Source organism: Xiphophorus hellerii, chromosome 16 (assembly GCF_003331165.1).
Source record: "Xiphophorus hellerii strain 12219 chromosome 16, Xiphophorus_hellerii-4.1, whole genome shotgun sequence".
Taxonomy (NCBI): Eukaryota; Metazoa; Chordata; class Actinopteri; order Cyprinodontiformes; family Poeciliidae; genus Xiphophorus; species Xiphophorus hellerii.
Window position 1 is genome coordinate 22,197,299 of NC_045687.1, and position 27,304 is coordinate 22,224,602.

Consider the following 27,304-nt stretch of genomic DNA (forward strand, 5'->3'; position numbering starts at 1 on the left):
TTTCAGGAGGAATTCATGCTCAAGACTTTTCCCCAGACTTAGAAGAAACACAAATAGATATGAGAGGGAAAAAAAGAGTCAACATTCCAGGCTCTGCAGGAGCTTTAAACCGGGGTCCATTTAACAAGGTAGCAGCTAGTCTTTAATAGGTTTTTAAAGCTAGCTTGTTAGCTTAATGTCGCCTAATACCTCGTGACACAGATGAGCGAGCCTTCAGGAGCACAACTCAGAGATATGACGATGAGTCAGCACTTTTAACCCAAACTGAGCTTTAAACAGTTTCACATCCAGCTGTGACAGTAAATAGAAGCAAATAGGCTATTTTTATGTAAACTCGCATTTCATTCAGTGGCGCCCCCAGAAACGTTTGGTAAGGCCACTAGAAGGAGGGAGCAACTTTTAAAAAATATATGTAATTTTATGTGGATATATAAGTTTTACTTTTATATGTATTTATTCTTTGGGTTTTGCATTTACATAACCGTATGTCTCTCTATGCCATGAACATGATTGTCATGTCATTTTTTTCAGGGCTATTTTGGGCGCCTCTGATTTTATCAGGTTTTTATGTTCATGGAACAGCAAGAAGTCTCTCACCAAGTAGGTCCTGGGTTTGAATCCCAGCTTGGTGTTTGCATGTTGTCCCTGTTTTGGTTCTCTCCAGGTAGTCCAGCTTCCTCCCACAGTCTAAAAACGTGACTGTTAGGTTAATTGGTCTCTCAAAACTGAACAACATTGTCTTTCTTGTCGCTCTGCAATGGACAAACTATCGTCCACCTGTGGCTTCTTCCTTGTCTCCGGTGGCTGAGACAAGGAAGCGTTATAGTGCGCTGTTAGGGGCAAAAGTAAGACTGTTGCACACTTGTCAATTTGTCTAGGGTGTACGGCTGATTATTGCCCTGGCAAACGACTATTTTGCAGGTTAGGGTTAGTTATTTACCTCTTAAGTCACAACTAAAGGCAATTGTTTGTATTGGATTTTAAGTTGGGGTCTTAAAGTGAAGGGGGCTAACCCGCCACAAAACCCTTTTAAACAACTTCACAGTCACGTCCTACTTTGTGTTTGTCTCTTACATTAATAAATCCCAACAAAACACCCTGAAGTGTGTGGTTGTAGCGCAGCTGAACTGACCAAACCCAGGCTTGTTTGAAGCTTCCCGTCGTTCTGTAGCTACAAGTTGGAATGATGACGCCATGAACTCAGAACTCTGCTGAGTTGCTCCGGGCTGAGAGGCCTCCTACCATAAATAGCCAGAGTTAGAGGGAAGACTGGCTCTCAGCAGAAATGCACCTCGGCGTTCCTCAGAGCGAACCGTTCCCCTTCCCCTCTTTATTCATGTCATTTTCAATCCTTTACGCCCTCAAACGAGTCATCCTGCTGTAATAAAAGATCTTTGTATTCAATCTAAATCTAAGATAGGAATTTTATATATGTATATAGATAAGGACATATATATATATACAAAGATCTGATCTGGGAACAGCTTATGATCTCTTAAGCTCTATAAGCTTTGCAAAAGTAATTTAGTCACTTCCACTTTTTCAAACTACATCACAACCACAAACTTTTATGTATTCTACTTGTATGTTACATAATACGCCAACATAAAGCGATGAATGATGGAGAAGTGTGAAGGAAAAGCCTGTCGACGCTTTTAACAAATCGAAATCTGAAAAGTGTGGAGCAGATTTGTAGTTGGCCTTTTTTTCTTTTTCTTTTTAAGTAAAGTTCACCCGGTCTGTACCTGATTTGAACTCTTTGGTCGACGTGCAGAACTAACCCGGCTCGTCACCCGGAACGCGCTATTCCCGTATTGGAAAAACCGGCGGTGGCAGTATCATGCTGTGGGGATTCTTCTCTTCAATGAAGATGGAAACAGGAGAATCCTGCGAGGAAAGCTGTTAAAGGTTTTAAAATGGCTACATTGTAATGGTTTAGATGAACGCATATGCCATTTGAACGGCCTAGTCAAAGCCCAAACATTAGGTTTTTATGACTATATATACTGTATATATATATATATGTGTATATATATAGTTTTTGTTTTTACCGTATTCCTTATTTTTATGTATAAAAATAGTTTGTTTGTTTTCGGCACTCTAAAAGTCTTTGAGGTTTAGTAAGTGTCACTATATTAATAATTTTAATGGCCTTAATAAAATCTCTAAATATCAAATAAGTCATGTATACCAAAATACATTTATAAAAATGGAACTGATGTTATTGTGTTAAATGAAGGTATTCTGTTTACATTTATTTAACAGAAAAAATTCCGCAACTAGTTAACAAAACACCGTTCGTACACGTGCTTAACATTTTGTGTGAAATCGATTCAAACTACTTGAGAATCAGGCATCGGTGCTTCTCAGTGCCACAGACCTCAATTAAGGATTCAAATAAATTACATGAATGTGATTTTACAAGAACGCACTGCATCATGGGATATCGTGAGACTACAGGTGGAAGTTAGCATTTCGCTAAATCTGCAACAACATTGTGCGTTCCCATTTAATTAAAAATCAATCAATCAATCAATCAGTCCGTTAACCTTTTGAAAATCTGTGGCAGGAGGGTAAACGTTGATGTTCACATAAACTCTCTATCCAATCTGACGCAGCTGGAGCAGTTTCGCAAGGAATAACGCGTCCTTTTCCTTCCGCCTTGCTTCCTTTTCTCGCCCTGTCTCACTGAATCCCAACGAAGCGCTTTGTGATTTACGAGAAGATCCTCCCGGGTGATAAAAGCTTGGCATGTTCGCTCGGACTTGACGCTGTGCAGTGGGAGAACGTCTTCCCGACTCCGTCCGAATCCTTTCGGGTGTCAGATGACGCGGAATCGGCGTGAATATCTGACTGTAGTCTTGTTATTTTTACAGTGAGGGATTCCTGTTTCGCAAGACGTTTACCTCTTGAGCGCGGTTAGCCGAGCCCGCTCTATTCCCCCATAATGCCCAAATAAAGTGTCCAAATTCCATGTGTGTGTGCTTCTTCTCTCTGCGAGATGTTTACAAGACCCTCGCTTGGACTGTGTGTGTGTGAGAGAGAATGTGAAGCAGCAGAAATGAGCCTGACTGCGAGAGTTTTATCACATATAGCTTTTATGTTATTTTCTGTACTGTAATGTGTAATAACTTACTAGCAACGCGACAAATGAACGCCGGCAGTAGCTCCATCCAAGAAAGACGGACAGCTGAGCACAGAAGCAGGAGGAATAATAATGGCGGCAATAAAAGCCGTTGGCGGTTCAGTCCAGAAAAAGAGAAGAAAACCCACAAATTCACCAGAAAACAGGCAGAAAGGCCCTAAGGGCCAGTCAACAATGTTAACAACTAAACCACAATGAGAGTACTTTCTATGAAAAGTGAACACACACACAAAGAAAGAAAGAAAGTCCTCAAAGTCAATGCTAGCAATGATGCTAACAGTGATTCCAAACAACAAACTCATGGCGGTTCAGTAAATCAAAGCTTTCTGCTCAACACAGAAGCACATAACCAGGCGTACTTTCTACAGGAAGCGTCAGCAAACCTTCTGCTTCTTTATTTTTTCCTATCCTGACCGCTTACTGCATCAGTCCATTGTACATTTAACACGAAGGTGCAAACACAAACACATTCCAAATTTAGGATTCGCTCCGCCAGGGCGGTGAGAACAGTGGCTCACTTGTCCGTTGCCGACTTGCTTTGTCTGACCAGGGTGGGCGGACTGCAGCTAGCAGATTGTGTCGGACACATTTATTTACTTCCTCATCAAGCCACCAATCATTTACCGGGCCTCAGTTTATTATTAGCCTGATTTCTATAGCTTGAGGTTCGTACGGTTTTCCTGAGCATTAAAGCTTCCAACCACTGTTCGCTTTAGTGGATGAGACGAACTGGTCAGAGTTCAGTGCATCTTTCTTTGTATCCCACCAGCTCTAAAACTTGTCACATTTAAAGATAATTTGTCTAAATCTTTGGACTTTGTGTTTAATCACAATGAGAAAACTCAAACTTCAGAGATTTCATGAGAAATCGCAGCTTCTAGCAAAAATTATGAACTTTTATCACCTGGTAACTGAGACATTTTTCTGTTTTAGTTCTCTAAGCACTCAATGTGTGGCGAGTGGGCCTTTAGAGGACCTCTGAGTGATTTTGTGCGGTCTTTACGGGTTTTTTTTTAAAGATCTTTGATCGATCAGAAAACTGCAGTCGGTGCACAGAAACCTGTAACATCGTATAAAATACAAAATGAAGGCTAGTAAATGTATGTCCAAAAACTTTTGAGATTAATCTGAGGAATTTTCAAAAAAAAGTAGAAAATTTCTGCGCATGAAAAGTCGAAAGTTTGGAAAAACCGCTGAAATTTTAAGATTAATCTCAGAAATTCACTATAAAAAAAAACTCAATCTCAAAATTTCTGGGATTTTTGGAAACTCAGAAATCTCCACGATTTTTTCTGGAAAGTTTCTGAAATGAATCTCAAAATTTCAGGATTTGTTTTCTAAAAATGTTTTGACTTTTCAAACTCAAAAAAAAATCCATATTTTTCTAGATTTTCTTTTATTTATCCCAAAATATCTTTTCTTTTTTTTTTAAATTCTACAAATTCACTCTGTAGATGATTTTCTCTCTACAACGTCCCTTTTACAATTTTCAGTGTTTCTTCTTTTAACTTTGAAAAGCTGTTTATTTCCATTCAGTCTGTCACACAGAATCCAACCCAACAATTTGCAAGAACTAACGTCAACTTTGGTTTGAGAACGTTTGAGAATGATCTCGTGAATTTTTGCAGAAAACGTGTTCCCGCGTCATGTTTTCGTTCTACCGTCACCTTACGTTTTCACTCTCCTCCAGCGCTTGAAATGTGTCAGGAAGTGGAGACGTTCCCACTGTTCTGGTCAGTGGGAGTCGATCAGGCAGAACATTGCTCTGCACCAACTATTTTCAGCTGTTTGTGTACAAATGAATAAAACCGCCTGCCTTGCTGCAGCATAACAGAATATATCCACCTGCAGCACAGTGGACACAGAAATGACTCCCTTTTCTTCCCTCCTTCATCCAGCCAGGAGGTTTTCAGTCTCTGACAATAAGCCCAACATGGCCGTGACACACAGACACACAGACTTGAGCCAAAGAAAGGTCAGTGGATGAATCATGCTGTCCGTGGAGCAGCGTCCCCGGCTCCCCGGGATCCCGCTGCATTCCTCTGCCCGTCCTGGTCCGTGGAGGGGACGGGGGGGGGAGGAGGGGAGGACGCAGTGGGATAAAAGAGGAGAACTACCTCATTGTTCCCAGCGTGACCTCAGGCATTCTGCAGTGGCTTTCATGCACAGTCGAGCACATGTCGGACACGCTGCCACCGGCGCCACAGCGCCGGACACACACCACCGTGTGTTTCTGGATTCAACTGAGAGCTCATCTACAGAACAATATCTATCTTCAAAATGCCTAGAAGCTCGTTGATTTATCAGACCCCGAAGAGTTAAAAGTAGTTCTTTAAGGGCCAAATGGAGGAGCCACATGGAAGAGGACTAGGGCAACTGAAAAAAGACGCACACACAAAAAAAACCCTCACTTATTCTCACTCAGAATTCTGAGAAAAAAAGTCAGAAAAAGGCACAGATGGAAGAGTTCCACGTCCAAAGTCACTGTTGATTTATTAAAAAAATAAAAAAATTAAAACCTTCAAATTTGCCTGAAAATATCCTGATGATCTCCTGCCAGGTGTATAATTTCATACAAAAAAGTTTCAAAAGTGTAAAAAAAAAAAAAAGAATAACAACAATAATAATAAAATACTGTGCAGTTATTAGACTAGAAATATCGTAATCATCATCATATATGTACAATTGATGAGTTTTTTTGGGTTTTTTTCCCAGAATGGACATAGTGTGTCTTTAGCAGACTAGAAAATACAGTATGTCAGCGCAGAAAAACAGATGTTCAATAACAGCGAAAATTATATTGAAAAATGAGCAGAAAAACAAACAAACAAATAACTGCAAATGAAAAAGAAAAATTGCAAATAAAGACGTCTGTGCTGATTTATCGGCCCGCCGATTTACCGGTATTGCTCCGCCCCGAGTTATTAGATTTACGGGGAAATGACTTTTCAAACTGGTTCTTGGTTGTTCCGATAGCTTTTCCCCCTCTAGTCAATAAAATGGCTTTAAAAGAGATGTCCACGTTACGATTTCATGAACCATGACATCTAATATTTCTAAAATAACACAGAGTAAGTGTTTTTGAAGCTCTGAGTGATAACAGAACATTCCAGCCGAACACCCGGGCAGAACTCACCCCTGCCTGGGCTGAAGGTGGAAAATGTGACACTGATTCAAAAAGAAGAAGAAGAAGAAGAAGAAGAAAAAAAAAACAATATCCGAGCGATGACATCACTCCCCCTTTGACGGAGAGGTTCCGTCCGGATTGGACAGCGGCTGCAGCCAATCAGAGAGCACACACATGGGAAGCGTTTTAAAAAGATTCCGTAAAGAGTCGGAAGGTTGTCAGAAAGCCTCCGCAGCTGGTCGGTACCGCGGCTAATTAACACGCAGCCTGTTTATTCATACAACACAACTCCTCCGGGTTTCCTGAGGACTTCCGTGCTGCGTGTCCCTGCACTCGGACAGAGCGCCGCAACCTGTTTCCTCCATTTTTTCCCCCCTCCTTCTTCTTTTTCTTCCTTTTCTTCCCTCGGCTCCATCTGCTGACAGACACAAACTGCAGGATGACAACACATTTCAGGAGCGGCCCGGCGTTTGGACTTTCTGCTGAGGTCAAGAGTAAGGTATGTTGTTGTGAAAAGCGTTCACGGGATGGCGCGTGGACTGGACCAGACGTGTCCTCAGGATTCATGCACACCGTGGGCTCGTGCTCATATGGTTTCCTGTTATGATGTATTAAAGCCTTTGGCAAAGAAGAAAAATGAGACATTGCGATGTAAAGTGGAAGGGTTGGCTTGTTTAAGAATGGAAATGTGATGGATGATGCTTTATACAGAGAAGACTGGGCTTCTCTGTACAATTTATGTAAAAAAAAAAGTTGATTTTTTAATTCATTTATTGTTTAATATGACCATGTCACATATCTACCCCTTCTCTCAAAGGTCAGCAAGCTACAAGCAACTAGCATCAATCAACCATCCATATTTTTAAACACAAAACAGGCAACACATAATAATAATGACGGCAAATATATTTGTAATGATAAAGCCCCTTACTGAGTCAATTTACTTCATTATACTTTGATAGAGTACTGAATTATTTTCTCCTAAAAGTAAAATAAATAAATAAAAAAAGATCTACTCTCTTTGGTTTCTTTAGACCACAGGTGTCAAACTCCAGTCCTTGAGGGCCACAGTCCTGCAACTTTTAGTTGTGCCTCTGCGCCACCTGAACAGAATAATTAGGTCATTAAGGCTCTGGAGAACTGATCTACACAAAGAGGAGGTCATGAAGCCATTTCATTCCAGTGGTTTGTACCTGTGGCACATCTAAAAGCTGCAGGACAGTGGCCCTGGAGGACTGGAGTTTGACAGCCCTGCTTTAGACTATTCAATAACAGAAATACAATGTTCCATTTGTGTAGTTCTGACTTTGGGATTAAATATATATATATATATATATATATATATATATATATATGATCCTCACAAATTGTAAAAGCTATCTCTTGTAATAAGTCTTTTTTTTTTTTCCAAATAAGGGCAAAGATTAAAAAAAATGCAATAACCTGCTTTTATATTTTGCACAAACTACACTTTGTTGAACAGCATTTCACATCTTGGCTCGATCCTGTTTCTCACTCCACCCTGCTAAACGTCGCCGAGTCTCTCAGATGAACTCTTACTTTTGCTTTCCTAAAGGCTTCTGCTGTTTACTTGTAGTCATGGCGACGGTGAGAAAGGAACTCCCCTCTTTATGTTCAGCTTTGTACCACCTGAATGTTCACCAACCCGAGCCCCATATGAACTGTGGTGCCGCCGCCATCTTTCTTTTCCTTAATGCTGTTTTTGTGCTTCTGTTTTCATCGGACCATAACTCTCTCTCAAGATTTTGAGGTATTTCTAGACAGATCTAGATGTCTTATCTGAGAGGGAAGACTTTGGTCTCTAAAATCTGCTGCTTAGCCTCTACATATGGAGGATAAAGAAGATTATTGTCACTTAAAGAACACAGCTACTCTTAATTAGAGATTCCTGCGGCTGGTTGTGTTGCTGTCAGCGTCCCTGACCAGATTCCATCTTCTCTTCTGCAGTTTTTCTTTTTCCTACTGATTGTTGATTATTTCGCTCTGTGCTTTGATATAGCTGTAATGACATGGGGGGTTCAGGCCAAATTTTATAACGTGAAGGCTTAAATTGGCTGTAAAGTGGCTTCTATTAATTCTAGTAAATTGAGTTCATCCAAACTTGGACTGAAGAAGAAAACGGCAGTTTAATAACTGGCTATAGTGATGTTCCTGAGACAAAACATTGTAAATATCCCACATGAATTACTGGGTCTGAACTCCTGAAGAATAGAGATGGTAGTGTGTGTGTGTGTGTGTGGCAGCAATTAATTTTTGATTTTTCCCAGAATGGGACTCATTCAAAATGCTTTAAGTGTCTGTAATTATTCCCATTTTAATCAAAACCCATATATAGACAAAATAAGCAACATTGTCAATTCTAAAACCCTTTTGCTGATGTTTGAAAAGACGTGAGCTCAATAGCAAATATATCTTTGTCTTTTGATCTGATATTCCACCATCAGATTGGTGCATAGCGCTGTTATAGCGATCCATTTTTTAAAGCCTTTCAGGAACCCCTGATCATTCATGTAACGTCTTTGAAAAAATACTGCTTTAGAACTTGAACTGTGGGTGCTGAAACTAGCGTTGAGGAAATGAACAGGTTAAAGTCTTGGCCCTAATCATTATGTATTTTGGATGCTGCGGTGCTTAGCCAGCTGGTCATTTGGCACAGTGCTTATCTTTGGTGGGGAAAGTTGTCGCCTTGGAAATTCTGATCAGGCGTTTTGATTCCAGGTCACTTTGCTCCTTTGTCATTTCATAGAATCCTTTTGTCTGCTACTATTTCCCTTTTTGTATTGCTAATCAAGTCATTTCATACCCGTTTACGAAAATCATTGCATATCGGCCTTAATAATCAAGTATTTTTCTGATTTGTGGCTATAAATGCTCTTGAAGATGTCTAATGCCACTCTAGTTGGAATAAACTGACTTCTTTCGGAGAGAGGAAAAAGATTGGTACAAAACTACCAAACTTTAATCTTGCTATGATTTCTAATGGGAATATTAATCTATTGAGGGGTTATTATTTTTTTATGAATGGCGTTTGCTTTTTTCTTTGAATAGTTCTATAAAGTAACTTTTCTTGTTAGTAATGCCGACTTTTTATGCAAATGTAACAATTTGGGGGCTTGTCCGGGATTGAAGAGCCAGAGACAGAAATAAAGTAAAAATTCTCAAGCGAAAATGGATCTCTGCTTGCAATACGCTGTGGTATTGGCCTGCATTTAGGATGGTAGAGAAAGCCAGCTTATAGCTGTTCCAACATGCAGATCATCATCATTGTCGTCGTCGCCATCGTTCTGGAGGGATGTGTCTTCCCTCCCAATAGCTCCATCACTCAACGCTGCTTTAATTTCTCTCTGCTGTCACATGTCGAGCTCAGATTCCTTTCAGTACATCCATTCAGCACCAAACCATCTGTTATTTTTCAGCTGTCCGTGTCCCATTCTGCAGAATGAGTTGTAATTGAGAATTAAAATGGAATCAGCAATTTAGTTTGGCATTAATGGGCTCCGAGAGTGATGCTTACGTTCCTGTGGGATGACATCAAGATTAGAGATGCAACTGAAAAGAGTGACGGGCACATCAGAACCATCTGATGGCCTTTTAAGGAGTGGCCAGGCTCTGGCTGGGAATTTGAGAAACTGTCCCTCTCTAAACAGTTTACATCAGAGTCAAGGATGACAAAACAGTGTTCTGACAGAACACAGGAGGTAAGAAAAGCCCAGCCAGCAGACGGTCATCTTAGCAAAGCACAAGCAAATCTGGAAAATGGTGTCAGTGGATGTACAGTGTATTCACATCCATTCAATAAAACATAAATTTCAGTGTGTATCATTAGGATATATTGTAATAAACCAAAACAAAGTAGTGGCAGTAATGTACATGGGTTTCAGACAGTTTTTATAGATGAAAATATAAAAAGCTTGGTTGACATTTGTATTCAGAAATCCCCGAGTCAGTCATTTGTAAGGTAATCTTATTTCTATAACATAGTTTCAGCAACAAGGCAGTTCAAAGTGCTTTACATGAGTCAGAGGAAATCCAACCATGTTGTAGAACCACATTCTCAGTAACATCTCTACAAGCTTCGCATTGAATTCCTTTTTACAAAATACAAAATCTTTAGCAAGACCATATTTTACTTTCTTTTAAGTCCAAACAATTGAATTTATGCTTGGACAAAGGATCTATCCTACATACTAATGTGATTATAGTTTAGGCCAGTGGTGTCCAAAGCGTGGCCCTGGAGCCAATTTCGGCCCTACGAATAATTTTTTGTGGCCTCCCCTCTACTGCAGTTCGAGACTGGTACAAATTTGGCTCTCTAATAATAAATTTGTCTTCTTAAATGGAAAATGTTGGGTATAAAACTGTATTTTTCCTTCATTATGTTTTTTGATTCCATTTTAATATGCTAAGGGTCCTAAACATCCAGTGAATTTTTTTTTTTTTTTTTTTTACTGAAATACAAACTTAAACTCAGTGGAAAATACTGCAAGGATATTTCAAAGAAAGTTCACATCTTTGTTGCTGGCAATAGGTTCATCATTTCTAAAGCAACAAAATACAAACTACCTATAAAATCTGGAACCCTTCATTGGATCTACAACAATTTATTTTCTACTTTAATTAAAATATTCTGTACTTAATTTATTGCTGAGCAGGTAAATGGGGAAAAAAATTGACTATAAAATGATTTTGTATTTTTTAATTAGGGGAGAAAAAAACAACTATGGCCTCTGAGGAGCTTTAACTTGGCAAGTTTGGCCTGCTTAGGTGGACTGCCACGTCCTGGTAGGTTTGCAGGTGCGCTCTAATCTTTCTATTTTTGGCTTGGTTATTTTATTTGTGGGGGGGAAAAAAAATCTGGTATTGCTGTGTTGATTTGTCTCCTTCCAATAAAAGAGTTTCTGTGTATTTTGCAGCGATCACTACGCAGCAGATAAAACGGCTAAACACTGTGAAAGACTTGCTGTCTGGACGTCTTCCAAGAGTCTGACTTGTTTTGGTGTTGGCTGATAAAGAGAGAGAGATCTGAGAGATTCTAATAAACTGTCGATTCCTTTTTTAGAGTAATATCCTGTAGCAAATGCCACACTGGATCCAGAATGTGGGGGCTGGAGGGGAATCTCCACTGCTGAATCACTCTTTGCTCTGGGTTCAGAGTGATATTTACCTTACTTGGTGTGGCATAACTACGTGTTGCATATTATGGTCTTTATGGGTCGTTATGATGAGACGTTTCAGAATGGCCTCATCCTGTTAAAGCCTTTTGTGACGATATTTGAGTGAAGGTTTAGTCGTGCATTCTGGAGTGGTGAATCTTGTTCAGTTTTACTCTGACAACCATGTTATCTGTAAGAGTTAAAAATAAGATGGTCATCTATGATATCTATAATATAGATTCTATATGACCATTAAGGCCTGAGTACAAGTGACCTTGGGGAATTTAGGCTTTACGCTAGGAGTCCGGGTGGGCGATGTGAACTATTTTTATCGCAAAATTTTGTAGTAATACTGTAATAACAATAAAGATTATGAAAAAAAAGAAGTTTTTTTTTTTGGTAATTGTATGGCTGTCACTGCAAACAAATATTGTTGTTGGAGAAACATTCCAATTTGAATGGAGCTTCTTCATTTTTACTTCCTTTATTCTTTCCTCAAAAAGTGACTTGCATCCCTGAATTGCACACAGTAACTTCTTTTAGTCATATTTTACATTTACAATTATTTATTTATGGCACCATGGAGAAAATTTAAAAAATATTTCTGATCATACCATCTTGGGTTTTTATTTTTTTTATTTTTACCATCAATAACTGAAATTGATTATGACCACAATAAATCAAAATTGTAAGAAATTGTTCACAATGATATACGATAAATCCCCAACCTCAGTCAGGACTAATATGATCTACATGTTCAGATTAATGCCGAGAAGCAATATATAGATGAATGATACCTTTTTAATTAATACAAAAAAATACATTTATTTAAATGTGCAGATTTCTTAGACTGTCTCTACTCTCTATTTTGACTGTATTCATCAACTATTTTGCAAAAGCATTCATACTGCTTAAAGGATTTTACATTTTTGTCACAAACCTTGACATATTTTCTTGGGATTTTATGTGATGGACTAAAACAAGTAAGTGCATAACCAGAAAAGAAAACCGCCTCCCACAGCAGCTTTTTGAATGTAAAGATTATATTTAAGTCTTAAACTATATTCCAATTTTGAGGTAAACCAGGCATTGTTTGGGTTCATCAAGCATGTACCAAAGCAGCATATCTTTGGTATGTTGGTGCTTAAGAACATTACCCAACAGACTGTGTGGTAGATTAAAATATTTACCTGTCACAGGTAACTTGAACAGTTTTATCTGACCAAAACTTCAACAAGAAGTCATTGAACGTCCCCAACAGGAACGGATGGAGGGAAGGTGTTTACTTCATGTTCTCAGCAGAAGCCAACTTACACTACCAAAGAGAAAGCTGTTTTTAGCAGAGTTACACAATTGCCGATGAAGCGACTTTGTTAACCATATTTTTTGTTGAAAAGGTCATGAGCCACTTATACGTTCAGTAGAAAACTCTTTTGGAGTCTTAAGTTCACAAAAACGCAAATTTGGACCCGGACACAGATTTTTAAGCTTCTTTCGATGAATTTATATATTTAATTTTCATATTGCCTAACTTTTCTGTTGGGCAGTTACTCTGAATGAAAACACTTCATATGTTCCAGTCAGTTTCTGCGTTTCACACGGGGAAATCACCAACCTGTGCAAATTATGATCAGTGTATTATAATGTGACAGCAGTTAAAATTAGGTCATATTCTTTTTTTTTTCTTTTAGCTGGTCTGAGAGCAAAATTGCAATTGTATCTTTCGATTAGTAATCCTCCAATATTTCCTGTTATGTTCAAACTTCAGGGGAGGGAGCGGCCTGCCCGTCGGGGAACGTTCCAACTGTATTTACCGAGTTCTGCTATGAAAAGATGCAACTATCCTTTAATTAAAAGACGGAGTTAAACCGTCTCCTGGAAGCAGGACCTGCCCGGCGCGGCCTGCGCTCGTCAGATGTGGGCAGCCGGGCTGGTCGGTTCACTGTAAAAGGCCACATTCTGGAAAATCCACAGAGAGAAGGGGAGGAGGAGGAGAAAGCATGTGTGAGACGAAGAAATACGAGCGAAGCCAATGAGGGAGGAGACGGTCAGAAAGGAGGGGAGTGTTCAGCAGAGCTGTTTCTCCCAAGTTTGGTGTGATGGACTGGAAGCTCGGCTGTCCCTGCTGCTTTGAAATACTTGTTTGTGTTGGCTGCATGGCCGGCACTGAGAAGACTTATCTGCAGAACATTCAGGAAACGTGTGCAGTTTAGCGTGTGGGTGTGTGTGTGTGTGTGTGCGCGCGCACGGGGGAGAGATCGGAGGGGTGTGTGCGGCCCTAAACCCAAATACCAGAATTCAAAGTATTAGGGCCGCAGCAGCTTTTGTGCCAGGATGGAAATACATGGAGAGCAGAACCGGGTTGGGGGGGCTGAGAAGTTCTGGATCCAGGAATGTCCACAGGCCTTTTTCATTTTCATTCAACTTCCTGTTCTGGTCATGCACCTCACCTTGCTTTTAAAGCACTTGTTGTTATTCCACTGTAAGACTTCCACTTATGCTGGAAGTCTGCTGTTTGTTAGGAGGAGAGGAATGAGCGAACGCAGAGTTATTTTAGGAGCTGAACCCTGGAAACTGGAGTGGAGGGAGCCAACGAGGATTACAAGAGAAAAATTTGTATTTCATTTCTGAATTGATGGGTAAATAAGGCTGAATTTTGATAGCGATTTAATATTTTCCCTCCACTTTGCATTTTTTGTGTGTGTGTTGAAGTAATGCATAAAATCCTAATAAAATACACTCAAGTCAGGTTTTTTGGGGGGGGAGGAGTAAGAAATGGTTTTCTTAAGTAAATGCATAAAGGTAGAAACTATTGGTTCAAACACAACATCCTGAATTTAAATGGTTAGTAACTTTGGATAATTTAATTAGTGGTATATTGATAAATCAGCACCGGTTTACTTCATTTTGGGAGACTGGCCGATATTTATATGTGAAACTGATCTTCCCTACCTCCGCAAATGTCTGAAAATCAGCTACTTTTGCTGTATTTATTCACTATATTTAGTGACTTTTAGACCAAATCAAATTTGACTAAAATCAGAATCTGCAGATCTCGGTTTTTAAATGTCGTTGATCGGCCAGAAAACTGTGAAAAACTGGTTTTCCCTCCAGTCTGTCACATAGAATCCAAGCCAACAAAATTAATTAGTGGTTTGAAATTTTTTTAAGAAATCTCTAATAGCAGAAAATATGTTTTTTTTTTCACTACACTACAGAGTCTCCTCACTGGAAATGGAAACATTTCTCCTGCTTTGGTCAGTGAGAGTTGAAGTCAAACCACCATTGCTAACTTGGCAAATTTGACACTATATTTAGTGACTTTTCAAAAAAAAAAAAAAAAACTGAATTAGCAGGTCAGACTTTTTAAATATCGGTGAATGGCCAGAAAACTGCAATCGGTGCACCCCTTAAATTTAATATATTTCAACACAAAACCAATAAATTGTCTAAAAAGGTAGATTAAGTTGATACTAATACACTCAAGAAAACAAACAGCCTAATTCAATCAATCTCAATGTTCTGAGCACCGATCAGTGTAACTCTCCGGTCTCGTACTGACTTGCGGCTTTCTTTCCATCAGCTGGCTGGGAAGTACGACCCACACAAGGAGGAGGAGCTGAGGCTGTGGATCGAGGACGTGACCGGCAAACGAATCGGAGAGGGCTTCATGGAGAGTCTGAAGGACGGAGTCTTGTTGTGCGAGTGAGGCGCCGCCGGCTTTGGAGGCACAAAACTTTCCTAGCGTACTGGGAAATATCCTCCTTCTAACTCAAAGTTCTTTTTTTCCCTCTGTATTTGTAGACTTATTAATGTTCTACAGCCAGGTTCAGTGAGGAAGATCAACCACTCCAGTCAGAACTGGCACCAGGTACTGCAGCAGCAACACAACACACTTCTTCTTCTTCCCCCCTTTTTTTTAACTTTTCCTTTCTTTAACTCCACGCTCCGTCCTGACTGCGTCCCCAGCTGGAAAACATTGGGAATTTCGTCCGTGCCATCACGGAGTACGGCCTGAAGCCGCACGACATCTTCGAGGCCAACGATCTGTTTGAGAACGTCAACCACACGCAGGTTCAGTGCTCCCTCATCGCCCTGGCCGGAATGGTGAGACGCTGCAGTAGATCTTAATGTCAGTAAATTAGAATGTCATAAAAAAAAATGGGTTGTTTAAATAAAGTGTAAAATGGAGAGCAAACAACCACAATTTGGCTTGTTGTGGTCAGGTTAGCCATGAGTAATCACAAAAAAAAAAACGGCATCCATGCATTTTAATGGAAAGTTGAGTGGAAGGAAAAAGTGTGGTTAAAAAAAGGTGCACAAGATTAGTTTTCCAGATGGTAATCTTTGAAGCCCTCCACAAGGAAGCAGAAGGTCATCACTGCTTTAAAAAAAAAAAAGGATGTTTAGAAAGCTAAATTCGTATATTTTAATTGGAAGTTAAGTGGAGGGAAAAAATGTAGGGAAAAGGTGCACAAAATCACAGCTGTCCAGATGTAAGCCATCCACAAAGAAGGTAAACCACAGGTCATCGCTAAAGAAGCTTCCTGTTCAAAGAGCTGCAGTCATGTATTTTAATGGAAAGTTAAGTGGAAGGAAAAAGTGTGGTTGAATTAGATACATAATTAACCGGAAAATTCACAGTCTTGAGAGGAATACTGAAACAAAGCCCCTCTTTATTGGGCTTATGAAATATTCTAATCTGTTGAGAAAGTCATTCTTAAATTTTTATTAATTTTTAGCAATAATCCTCAAAATGAACAGAAATAAACGCTTGAGATGTATCACTTTTTATGTGTTATGGATCCATGCATTTTAATGGAAAGTTAATTAAAACTTTTTGAAATAATGTTTTTGATATACATTTTTTTTTGGATGCACTTGTAGATCTGCATGTTGACTCCGCCCCATATGGACACTGTGTGACTGTTGAGACGTTTTAAAAGTTTCCTCTTTGTTTCTTCTCTCTCTTGTCGTCAGGCCAAATCCAAAGGTTTCCATTCAAAGTACGATCTGGGCGTCAAGTACGCCGAGAAGCAGCAGCGGTACTTTGCTCCCGAGAAGCTCAGGGAAGGACGGAACATCATAGGCCTGCAGGTCAGGAAGGACGAAGCGGTTCTACCAACGCGTCCTGCACGCGTCACGGTTTTAACTCGCAGCCGACACTTCTGTCTTTCTGCGCTTTCAGATGGGCACCAACAAGCTCGCCAGCCAAAAGGGCATGACCTCCTACGGTACGCGACGCCATCTTTACGATGCCAAGATCGCCATGGATACCCCAGTGGACCAGTCCACCATCAGCCTACAAATGGGCACCAACAAGGGGGCCAGTCAGGTGAGGGGGGGGAAAAAAACCTCCATATTTTACTATTTGTTGATTTTCATTTGTTAAAAAAAGACTCATTTTAATAGCCGATTATTCTGATAAAGAAAATTTTCATTTCTGCATTTTTAATGCTAATTTTTAATGCTAAGTTGCACCTTTATTTGTAGATGCATCATAACTTTCAGGCTTCTTTTCAAACCCCTTCATTTAACTCTCTGTCTTGCCGCCCTCCCCGCCCCTCCAGGCCGGCATGATGGCACCAGGAACCAGGCGGCACATCTTCGACAAGAAGCTGCAGCTGGAAAAATGCGACACCTCCACCATCTCCCTGCAGATGGGCACCAACAAGGTGGCCTCCCAGCAGGGCATGACCACCTACGGCCTGCCCCGGCAGGTCTACGACACCAAATACTGCGCCAACCCCGTGGACACCTACTACAACAACGGCAGCGAGGCCGAGTTCGACGGCTACAACCAGTACTCTGACTAAAGAAGCCACGCCCCTCCCCCCCCCGGGGGCCCCTCCCCTTTGCTTTGACGCCAGACAACCGTCCACGGCTGTCTCAACGACGAGCAAAGCCTCCAGACTCTGAATGACGTCATGGCGTCATTAGTTCCCCCGATCGTTTTTTTTTTTTTTTTTTTCCAAACATGTTTTTACGGCGAAGGATTTTATATTTTGCTTTTCCATGAGCACGAGATAAAATAAAATGTTGTTTACACTGGCCTTGCATCGCAAATCAAAAAAAAAAAGGTCATGCTGTGGCTGACTTCTGTTGCCGTGGTTATTGTTGTTTGTAGAAAATACCCACGCCACACAAAGAAGTTGAGATATATTGATCTTTGCTATTTATAGTTTTTATTTTTTTCATTTTACTGCTTTTTTTTAATTCACAGATTTTAACTCTTGACACCCTTAACTTCTCGTTGTTGCCTTTCCAAACATGTTTGAACACTGATGGGAGTAGAATCGGGAAGTTGGTGCTATTGAACTTTGACCCCAGCCACACTAAAAGTTCCGCAGGCTGGAAGGAAAGTTTGGGAAGTAAAAGTCGGAGCCATGGATTGATCCGTAAAACGACAGACGCCGATCCAGCAACGTTGGCCATCAAACGGCGCTGACCTGTGCGGTTTGTTGACGGCATTCGGGGTTCCGAGGAAGCGTTGGGAACGCTTTTCAGACACAACTGTTCACCGCTTTCACACAGGAACACGCACATGTGTAATGTTGTGTAGTCAGAGGTGTGGAGAACGTATTTATCAGTAGTTTCTTGTATTGCACACAAGTCCACTTAAGTCACCCTTTGTGCTTTTGTCAGCAGTTTCCTTTTGTAGTTAACTTAGGCATTTTTGTTGTTGTTGCTTCACTTGCACTTGAGGTTTTGTGCAGAAAATGGCGGTGGAATGTCACGAGCTACAATTATCCAGCAATGACAAATAATTTAGTATCACTACAGTGGCGCCCCCGGGTAAACACAGTTAAAAAACCGCAACCATTAGCAATTTACTAAAACCTGCAAATAACTGAGACTCCTCTCAAAAGTTTATCACTAAAGATGCACTGATTGCAATATTTTGGCCGATCATCGACCGTTAAGGAGTCTGGCAATTTTTTTCCCCCCTCTAAATGTAGCTACAAAGTTACTAAGTTGGCAACAGTACGGTGACTACTGTAAAGCGCGCATGTGCCGATGTGACATAGTGGACGGATTTCCAGTGGCACCCTCACTGCAGAGAAATGGGGGAAAATGGCTGATTTTTAGACCTTTGCGGATGTAAATAAGACCCAAACGTATCTACCGATTACCCAAAATTACGTAAATCAGTCGGCTTCATCAGTGCACCGCCATTTAACTGCCTTTTTTAGTAGTTCAAATACATACCTTATATTATTTAGTTTCTCAGATGCGCTCTGCAAAGAAATCAGCAAATAGCCGATTAATTTGGTTGTCTTCTGAAAACAGAAATCTGCGTATACTGGTCCTCGATTAGGCCGGGGCGCCACTGTACATATATCAACAATATCCAATGACGTAAAACAGTTTCTCTTGTCTGATGAATAATAATGAAGCATCGTTTTGCTTGAGACATAGGAGATCAATCAACTTCTTGGTGATTGATGACCAAACCCTAGAACTTTCCCCAGTCACTGTCTTTTCCCTGTGGAATCTGGAGGGTTTATTGGCCAGTGGATGTACAACAGCATCAGGATATGTCTGGAGGAAAACCCCCCACACCCCAGATCCAACTGCAACACATGGGGCCAACCATGAAGAGCAGGTAGTGGGAACAACGTGCCACCATTTTCAAATCTGATTGGCTTATAGACGAGGGCCGAGAACCAGCAACAGCAACTAATGGGGAAATAAATTGGGCCAAGCTGCTTGCTGAAACTTTACTAAAATCAGGCCTAAAGAAATATTTATGGTCATTATCACTTTATTGTAAGGTTGCAGATGCCACTCATCACTGTGATATATTATCCAATCAGCTGTAACTAAGAAAGTTTGCAGTTCAGATTAATTGGCAGCATGACTAATGGAAGTACGCCATCTAGTGTCGCTTGCAAGACTTATCAAGCCACCGCTTTAATAAATTTTTTTTTGTATTTACTGATTTCAATTTAGAGTGTTTTTTTTTGATTGTGCATTAAACTGAATGTTTTCAGCCGGTCGCCACAACAGCACTGATGTGGGCTTCGTTGTAAATAAACAGTTTCACCGTAAAATTCTGTTCCAGGATCGAGGCCAGGGTCGCTGTGCGCCTTTCACAAAAAAAAATAAAAAATGAAAAAAACTTTTGTGCAATAAAAACACTTGAAAATGGCGACTGTGATTTCATTGTTTTAATCACCGTCAGCACCTGAAGGTGTGGAATGCATCACAGTGGCGCGAAAACACAGACGATTGTACAAACCACCGGGATAAAAAAGTTGGCAAGTTTTTTTTTTTTTTTTCAGTGCATCACTGACACAGGTCCTATGGAAACAAAACTAAAATAAAAACAGTAAAGCACAATTATTGAACTTTAGAAAATCTAAATAAAAATGTAAATGGCAGATTATTTATTTAAATGGGGGGGGGAAAATAATATTTTAACAGTGGGAAATCTCCAAGACAGTTTGGTCCATTAAACAGGAAAAAATAAAACATTTACCCAAAACGAATGGAGGCTACGTACAGACGTGAAACATGTTTATATTTACAATGGGACGTCACTCCGACCCGACCAGAGGAATGGGACTCGGTCAACAAAAGTGGAACTAAAAAGAATTCGACACGCTTCAGAGGAACAAAAAAAAAAAAACAACCTTTGGCTACGTGAAGTGAACCCGGAGCGAGGCTCCGACGGAGGCGTGAGTTGTGTCGACGCCACTACTGATTGGCCGCTTCGCAGGCGTCGATCCAGTCGCTGTAAACGTCCACGGGTTCAGAAAGATCTGCAGAGGAGTCGCTGAGGAAGAAGATCCTGTTTGTGCGGATTTTTCTAAGATAACTTGTGTTTTTCTGGCGCATTTTCCATTCAAACCCTGACATCCCGGTTGGTATTTTTCCACTTTTATGTGTTTTACATGTGCTTAGCAGCACAGGAGCGCCACAGGGCACTGTACTCACACCATTTCTTTTTCACTCTGCACACTTTAAGATCAAAGTGTTTTTGAATTTAAATTCTATTAAAGCAACAACAAAATATCAATTCACTATGAAACATAATAAAATAAGGCATCTGAACAGTTGGTAGCACTGTTGCCCTGCAGCGAGAAGGCTCTGGGCTGGAATCAGTGTCTGGAAACTGTCTGCATGGAGCCTCCATGTTCTCCCCAGAAATGGATTATTACTACAGCCCAAAAAACTCACTGTAAAGTTAGCTGGTCACTCTGTGACATTTGCGTACAAAGACATGTAAAATGCAAGTTCATAAAACTTGGAATCTGTGAGAAAACAGTAACTGCGCCCCAAGATGTCCTTTGTGATATTAATATTCTCACACACCGACATTGTGATGTTGATAAATTTGCAATAGAGCTTTTGTCTGAAATAAGGAAAAACTATTTGAAAAACTGACATATGCTTTAAGTAGGTAGCTCCTCCAATATTTGGTTTTGTTATGAACTTTAGTCTTCCAGAAGAACTGTGCTGCACTTTATTTTCTTCGCAGCACACCTGTGATTGCCACGTTTTATTCAGTAAGATATGCTCAACTAAAATATCAGTGTGCAGATGTACCACCTTTCATTATTCAAAAAGGATACATGTTATAGGAGTCTGAAACTCCTCCAAGCACACGCTGCACGATATGATTCCCGTGTTCCGAGTTCTCTCCCTGAAACACAAAATATTGTAAACATCTTTTTTTCTTTTTTACAATCGGCGTCATTTCAAAAAGCAAAGTCAGTCCCATCGGGATCCTCACATCTTGACGTCGCAGGACTTCTCGTGGTTACAGAACGGACACGTGAACTGGGTGTCCAGGTTGCCCGTCATCTTCTTTTTGGGTGGTGGCTTTCTCTTAGACTTCCTGCGTCCCATCGTATCCCTGCAGGAGAGACAAACACCGCCATGTTAGTAATTGATGAGTGTTCTCATCAACTGGATATAGTGATAACTGCTTCCATAGCATTTTATTTAGAGAAATTAAATTCCAGCAAATATAAAGGCAGGCGCACCACACTTTAAAGATTTGGTTTTAAAGACCTGAGAATCTTCACACTGAATCAGATTATCTCTCTATAAAATATATATTAAAAAATTCAGACACTATCAATACTTTTGCAAATACATTCCTAAAACCTATGTTTATTTCAGAATTACTGGATATATTTCCTACCAAGTTTACGACACGTTTCTTTACACCAACATACGGCTAATGCGGCATTTTAAATGTTTGCAAACGCTTCATTTATTTACCAAAGTGAAGAACGATTGAGAAAGAAACAACGGCACAGAGATGATGCAAAGATGTAGCTAGCAGCTGCTAGCATGTACATGCTAACAAGTAACTGACGTTTGCTTGTAGCGCTTATCAATCGGACAAAAGTCAGGCTTTAAACGCGCCGAACCTTTGACTCCATGCTTTACCTTTTCACCATTTGACCATTATTGTTACCGTTATCTTACCAAAATGATGACGGCAGAAGAGGATGCTCAGGAGTTCGTTTACCAACCCGTTACGTAGCCAATATCTGTTAGGACGTCGTCCATTGGTCAGGAGAGGCATTACGCGGGCTCTGGTTGGTTCCAAACTGTCCAATAGTGGCGCTCCTTCTCTAACACCCGCCTCCTACCGGAACATAGAATAGAATAGAATAGAATAGAATAGAATAGAATAGAATAGAATAGCGTTTTGCACAGAAAAGGGAAAGATTTTTTTAAATATTTTTTTTTTAAAACAGGACATATATTCTTGAAATAATACAAGAAATGTCTACATTTCTGATGAAGCATTTCTCTATTTAAAATAAGGCGAAGGTTACATTTTAGTTTAAGCTACCTATGATTTATATTGCGTTGTATACTCTGAAAGAACGATATTTTATATTCAGCAAAAATAAATAAAATATCACGAATAAAATATGGTGGGAAGCTTGTCATTTACTAGGAGTACTAGGTTTTCGATTTCTCCCCAGACTTACTGAAACAGTGCCAAAAGAACCAACGACTCTGATGGCTCTGATGGCTCAAATTAGCATCCATTCTTCAATTGTAAATGTGGTCGTTGACCGTCAGGCCAGAAGGTAGGAGTGTGAATAGTCCATGTTGGGGGTGGGTATCTATGATACCAACAGGAGATCAGATCTCCTGTAGGTAATGCTCATCAGTTTAGTTTTGAAGCATACATGAAGTGTTTTTGGAGAGATGTGACCTTTTGCAGCTGATGTTGTGCTGCATTATCCAGTCTAAGTCGAAGTCTAAGTCTAAGGAACAATTGTGCAACTGTGAGATGCGTTGAGGCCATTACCAGGGTACTTAAGGGTACTTACAATCCTTCAGGTCATTTGGACTATCTCTAGACTGCATAGGAGTGGCGTCAACGTGGACTAACTCCAGCACTTCTAGTGTAAACAGAAGAGGGAGCTATGCTAGTCAGCGCTTTACACACGTGCTAGAGTAAATAAAACACCTATGGAGATGAGGAGAGGCTGTGACAATATATGTCGAAAATGAACCAATTAAAAACAGGGTCACGACAAAACTGTCGCTTAGCCAAGAATCGTGATTGGTCTGTTTCCATGAAAGAGGCGGGGCTATTGATTCCAGAAATTTGACAGAGGAAGTGTCTGTCCCTGTGAACTTTGGTTCATACTCTCGTTGATAAACGGTGGTTGTCCTTCCTAAAAGCGCTCTGGACTAAGGTAGGCATTGTTTTTTTGGGCATGCTGAACTTCTTCCCGCTGTAATTATTCAAAATAAGTCGTGAATAAAGCCAGTGCAGCTGCGGTGGTTATACTTGTGTAACTGTGCTAGCTGAGTGGCTAATAGCTCGGTATCCTTACTTGCGCGCTTACTTCAGGTTTTTGTTGTTGTTGTTTTGTTGTTGCGGTTTAGATTGTTTCTACACCTTCTTCCTCTTCTCCTCCTCAGTATATTGTCTTTGCTATGCTTGCCTATCATTTTACCACGAATAAAGAGTGGAGTGAAATTACTGTTCTGCCTCCTTCTTCTTATCTCAACCTGGGCTGCTTATCTGCTCTGCTGCATGAGCGAAGTTGAAGCGTCAGTGACGCCAAAGTAATTTTTTTTATCTTTGAGACCATTAGTTTTGCTCTAACGTCTCCCGGTTTTTCCCCCTGAACATTAAAGATTCTGTTTGGGAAAAGGAAAATAAAACAACTTATTTTGAAACAGATTATAAGGTTTTGTTGGGGAGCAGCTGATTTATAATTTTAAAAGCTGAAATAATACCTGAACTATGACCCCAATTCCCAGAGGAGTTGACAAGGAGGCTTCATGGATGGAATGAGGAAGTTCAAACCATCCCTTGGCAATTGGCAGGAGGAAAATAAATTAATTGTTGTATTTTATTCTGACATAGAAATTAGAATGTAAAAAGTGTTGTTTGCATTTACTTCAGCACCCATAACTGAATGGCTTGTAGCAAATTAGTTGCGTCAGTTACATCTACACTATCTTTGGGGCGTCTCTACCAGTTTGGCACATCAGGAAGAACCACAGTCAGGTTGGATAGAGAGTATCTGAATATCAACTTTGAAGGTTCACCACGTACTCCCAGTTTTATGGACTTTGACTGGACTTTTCTAACACATGAAAATTGTTTGATATAAATCAAGGCTTAATGAAAAGGCAAACCAATAAACTTGACATAAATTGTAAAACTGCATTGAAGAAATAAAGGTGTAAATGGATAATTACATAAAGACAAAATTGTACCAATGATGGAAACAAACACAAGAATTTCAGAATATGTCAAACGCCATACAAATAAATAAATGGGTCAGTGGCAGTTTACCCGAATCGCTAAGGACTCTTAACACAGTAGCTGAAAATAATCAGTAGTCCTATTTTAGGATGTTAAATAGTTTTGTACAAAAACGTATCAAAAATAACCAAACTCCACTATGGAGTAATGTTCTGCGAATTGGTAAGATTAACAAAGTGGGACCTAAAAACAAATGTTAGCGATAAAACTAGCAATCCTGGACAAGAGGATCCAAACAACCTCTGATATGTTGTTTGTCAATCAACTCACCACTGAATCTGGTGACTCCATCTCACGTTTTCATCGAGTTTTGGGAAGTAAAAGGCTGGCCATGCACATCCAACCCTTTTAGAACAGCGCCCCCAGTGGCTGGAGGAATGAACGGGTCATAGGCCTGATGAAGTTGCTTAAATGTGCATCTTTCCTCAGGTTGTGATAACCAAATTTTTCACTATCCGTCTTGTTTCCGTAGCGATGCCATGGCGACGGAGGGGGAGCCGACCGAAGCGATCAAAGTGTTGCACCTGCTGCTGCTCGCCTTCACCTGGGGCATGCAGGTGTGGGTCTCCTTCATTGGAGGTAAGCGTGGCCCAAACCGGCAGAGGAAGTGAGGCGCGGCAGAGGAAGTGAGGCGCGGCAGAAGCGTTTCCAGAGGTAACGCTGTCCGGTTTCCCCCGTGTCCGCAGGTTTCGCTCTGGTGAAGCAGGTGTCGCGGCATACCTTCGGTTTGGTCCAGAGCAAGCTGTTTCCTGTCTATTTCTACTGCCTGCTGGGAAGCAACTTCACCAGCCTGGCCGTGTACGCCGTGTACCACCCCAGAGAGCTGCTGGACTGGCACGAAGGCGTGCAGGTGAGCATCGATAACTCCCTCTTTGGCGGTAAAAACATACTGATGGTTTGGCATCGTTTTCTCTTCCTCTCGTCGCCTAGATGCTGATGTTCTTCGTGGCGCTGATAACGGCAGGCCTGAACGCCCAGTGGTTCGGCCCAGCGGCCACCGAGGTCATGTTCCAGATGAGGGCGGTGGAGGAGGAGCACGGTCTGGGGAACCAGGTGGGGCTGGGCAGCCAGAGGGAGGACTACGCCAAGCTGAAGGAGCAGGACCCAAAGTACCGGGCCTACAGGAAGACGTTTGGACGGTACCACGGCCTGTCCAGCCTCTGCAACCTCATCGGCTTCCTCTGCGTCACAACTAACCTGGTCTACACCGCTCTCAAGCTGTCCACCATTTGATCTCCGGTCATTTACAGGCGTGTCTGGTCCGCAGGCATTCATGCAGCATTCCCAGTTTCCCACATTTTATAAAAAATAAAAAAAAGTTTTATTGGGATTTAATGCGACAAACGAACATAAAATAGTACTGAAAAGGGAAATAGTATTTCAAATCTACAGGGGACCTAATGCAAACATCAACTAACTACATATTAAAAAAAAGATGAAAAAACAAACAAGCGAGACGCTCAGATGTTTAAGAATAAAATACAGTACATTTAATAAAATGAACCCACCGTTGTAAATATTCAACAAAAAGGGGGAGAAACTTCTTTAAACTGAAAAGTTCCACTAATGTGTAATATATGAGTCAAGTGGTTCACTTGGGGCTGAATTGAAAGAACAAAATCTTCTCCAATAAGAAGAAGTTATTTATAATAAGCTCAGTCCAAAACACAATATTATTGTCCAAGACTGGAGCAAGTGAATTTTTATAGTAATGTCAACATAAACACTTCTTATAAGGCCAAAATGACTTTGTATGAAATTTAAAAAAAAAAAAAAGACAAATGTTTTGAAGCGGGTTTACAAAAACTTGTTGAAGTTTAATTTCAGGAATATAAATACTTTTAAACTGCAACATCACCCTGAACACACCATACCCACAGGGAAACATGGTGTTAGAAGCATCATGTTTTGGATGTGTTTTATTATTATTATTATTATTGTTATTCCTTTTCATTCCGTAGAGACAGAGAGGAAGATGGAAAAATGTTTTGAAGTCTGTGGAACATTTCCATCTTGTATTGATGTTCCATTAAAAAAAAAAGCCAGTTTCTTTTTCTGTTCACTTCTCAATCGCGCCACGTTGTGTCGGTATTCCGCATAAAGTTCAGCCACATTTGTGGTTGTATCATGAAACGAATGTGAAAATGTTCAGAGTATGAATAAGATAGTCAGAGAAAATACTTGGATGTAGACTAGTTTATGTCATAAGCGATCCAGAATTTGAAATGTATTTTTGCAATCGCAGCACAGACGGACAGAGATGCTGTTATGTCGATCTAAGCAGAGATTATGGAACAAACATGCAGCTGTTGCTTACTTCTGACTTTTACTGAGGAAATTATTCATCCATTATTCTTCTTGTAAAGGATCCATTGATGTAAAGGATCCATTGATATATATTTTTTTGCTTTAACTACATATACGTTGTCTGCTGAACAATCTGTTTAAAAGACTGAAACAAATTAGAACATCTTTTTGCAGTTGCTCTGTTTCTCCAGCAGATGGAGACACTTAGCCATAATTTTCCAATCCGTATCAACATCGACGCTGCATTTCAGCTGTTCTGTTGTATGTTATGTTAAAAGTTTCCCAGCTTGAAATTAACACTGTGAATAATGGAATAAATAGAAGATTTATGAATTATTTCCGTCTGTGATTGATTGCAGAATCTGTTAAACAACGATGCTGTCCTTGTATTATTTTTTTTTGCTTTATTTTTCACACTGTCGTATAAATTCAGACTCAAGCAGGCAAGCTGGATTCCCATTTGGTGGCTTTTAATGAAATTACTTGTGATGCACATCGAGTTATGAGAGTATTTTACAGGCTTGCCGCAGGGAACCACTGTTCCCATTTCACTATCGGCACTAATGGCTTATAATGGAGTCCCTCTTAATATTGAAAGCTTGGACTTATAGGAAACGGATGAGCTTGCACAAATCTGAATTAATTCCAGCTTGGCGTCGTGAATTTCTTTCTAGTAAATATAAAATCTCCCTAAAAAAAATAGATCCATTGTGTTTTCGTCTACGCTACATACCAGAGTAACATGTTACACAGGTAGGTTAGGTTGTGGGAAGCAGTTCGACCTCACA

General features: G+C 40.3%; 3 protein-coding genes across 5 annotated transcripts; 2 read left to right on the top strand and 1 right to left on the bottom strand.

Moving 5' to 3' along the window:
* The first annotated feature begins 6,349 nt into the window (after positions 1-6,349).
* Positions 6,350-19,598, top strand: cnn1b (calponin 1, basic, smooth muscle, b). The gene is made up of 7 exons (XM_032588129.1): positions 6,350-6,771; positions 15,030-15,151; positions 15,251-15,317; positions 15,416-15,553; positions 16,427-16,543; positions 16,635-16,781; positions 17,017-19,598. Exons 1-7 carry the CDS (start codon positions 6,712-6,714, stop codon positions 17,260-17,262), a joined length of 897 nt encoding a protein of 298 aa, XP_032444020.1. The 5' UTR covers positions 6,350-6,711; the 3' UTR covers positions 17,263-19,598.
* A 4-nt stretch (positions 19,599-19,602) lies between these two features.
* elof1 (elongation factor 1) lies at positions 19,603-22,012 on the bottom strand. Of its 3 annotated transcripts, none has more exons than XM_032588132.1 (4): positions 21,890-22,012; positions 21,186-21,308; positions 21,025-21,095; positions 19,603-20,211 (listed from the first exon to the last, which is right to left on the bottom strand). In XM_032588132.1, exons 2-4 carry the CDS (start codon positions 21,299-21,301, stop codon positions 20,147-20,149), a joined length of 252 nt encoding a protein of 83 aa, XP_032444023.1. In that variant the 5' UTR covers positions 21,302-21,308; positions 21,890-22,012; the 3' UTR covers positions 19,603-20,146. The 3 variants fall into 3 exon arrangements, with proteins under 3 accessions (XP_032444023.1, XP_032444021.1, XP_032444022.1); XM_032588130.1 differs by lacking the exon at positions 21,890-22,012 and adding an exon at positions 21,680-21,864; XM_032588131.1 differs by lacking the exon at positions 21,890-22,012 and adding an exon at positions 21,758-21,854.
* Positions 22,013-23,011: 999 nt separating this feature from the next.
* tmem205 (transmembrane protein 205) lies at positions 23,012-26,852 on the top strand. The gene is made up of 4 exons (XM_032588244.1): positions 23,012-23,124; positions 24,682-24,788; positions 24,896-25,059; positions 25,140-26,852. The coding sequence occupies exons 2-4, from the start codon at positions 24,689-24,691 to the stop codon at positions 25,440-25,442; spliced, it is 567 nt and encodes a 188-aa protein (XP_032444135.1). The 5' UTR covers positions 23,012-23,124; positions 24,682-24,688; the 3' UTR covers positions 25,443-26,852.
* The last annotated feature ends 452 nt before the right edge of the window (positions 26,853-27,304 follow it).

Bases quoted from the DNA above. Each gene is read 5' to 3' on its own strand.
- cnn1b (XM_032588129.1), top strand. From the start codon at position 6,712: ATGACAACACATTTCAGGAGCGGCCCGGCGTTTGGACTTTCTGCTGAG. The intron at 6,772-15,029 runs GTATGTTGTTGT...TCTTTCCATCAG, and splicing joins CTGCTGAGGTCAAGAGTAAG to CTGGCTGGGAAGTACGACCC. The intron at 16,544-16,634 runs GTCAGGAAGGAC...CTGCGCTTTCAG, and splicing joins GGAACATCATAGGCCTGCAG to ATGGGCACCAACAAGCTCGC.
- elof1 (XM_032588130.1), bottom strand. From the start codon at position 21,759: ATGTACATGCTAGCAGCTGCTAGCTACATCTTTGCATCATCTCTGTGC. The intron at 21,096-21,185 runs GTGAGGATCCCG...TTTGTGTTTCAG, and splicing joins AAGTCCTGCGACGTCAAGAT to GGAGAGAACTCGGAACACGG. The intron at 20,212-21,024 runs GTATCCTTTTTG...ACTCCTCTGCAG, and splicing joins GTTTCAGACTCCTATAACAT to ATCTTTCTGAACCCGTGGAC.
- tmem205 (XM_032588244.1), top strand. From the start codon at position 24,689: ATGGCGACGGAGGGGGAGCCGACCGAAGCGATCAAAGTGTTGCACCTG. The intron at 24,789-24,895 runs GTAAGCGTGGCC...CCGTGTCCGCAG, and splicing joins GTGGGTCTCCTTCATTGGAG to GTTTCGCTCTGGTGAAGCAG. The intron at 25,060-25,139 runs GTGAGCATCGAT...CTCGTCGCCTAG, and splicing joins ACTGGCACGAAGGCGTGCAG to ATGCTGATGTTCTTCGTGGC.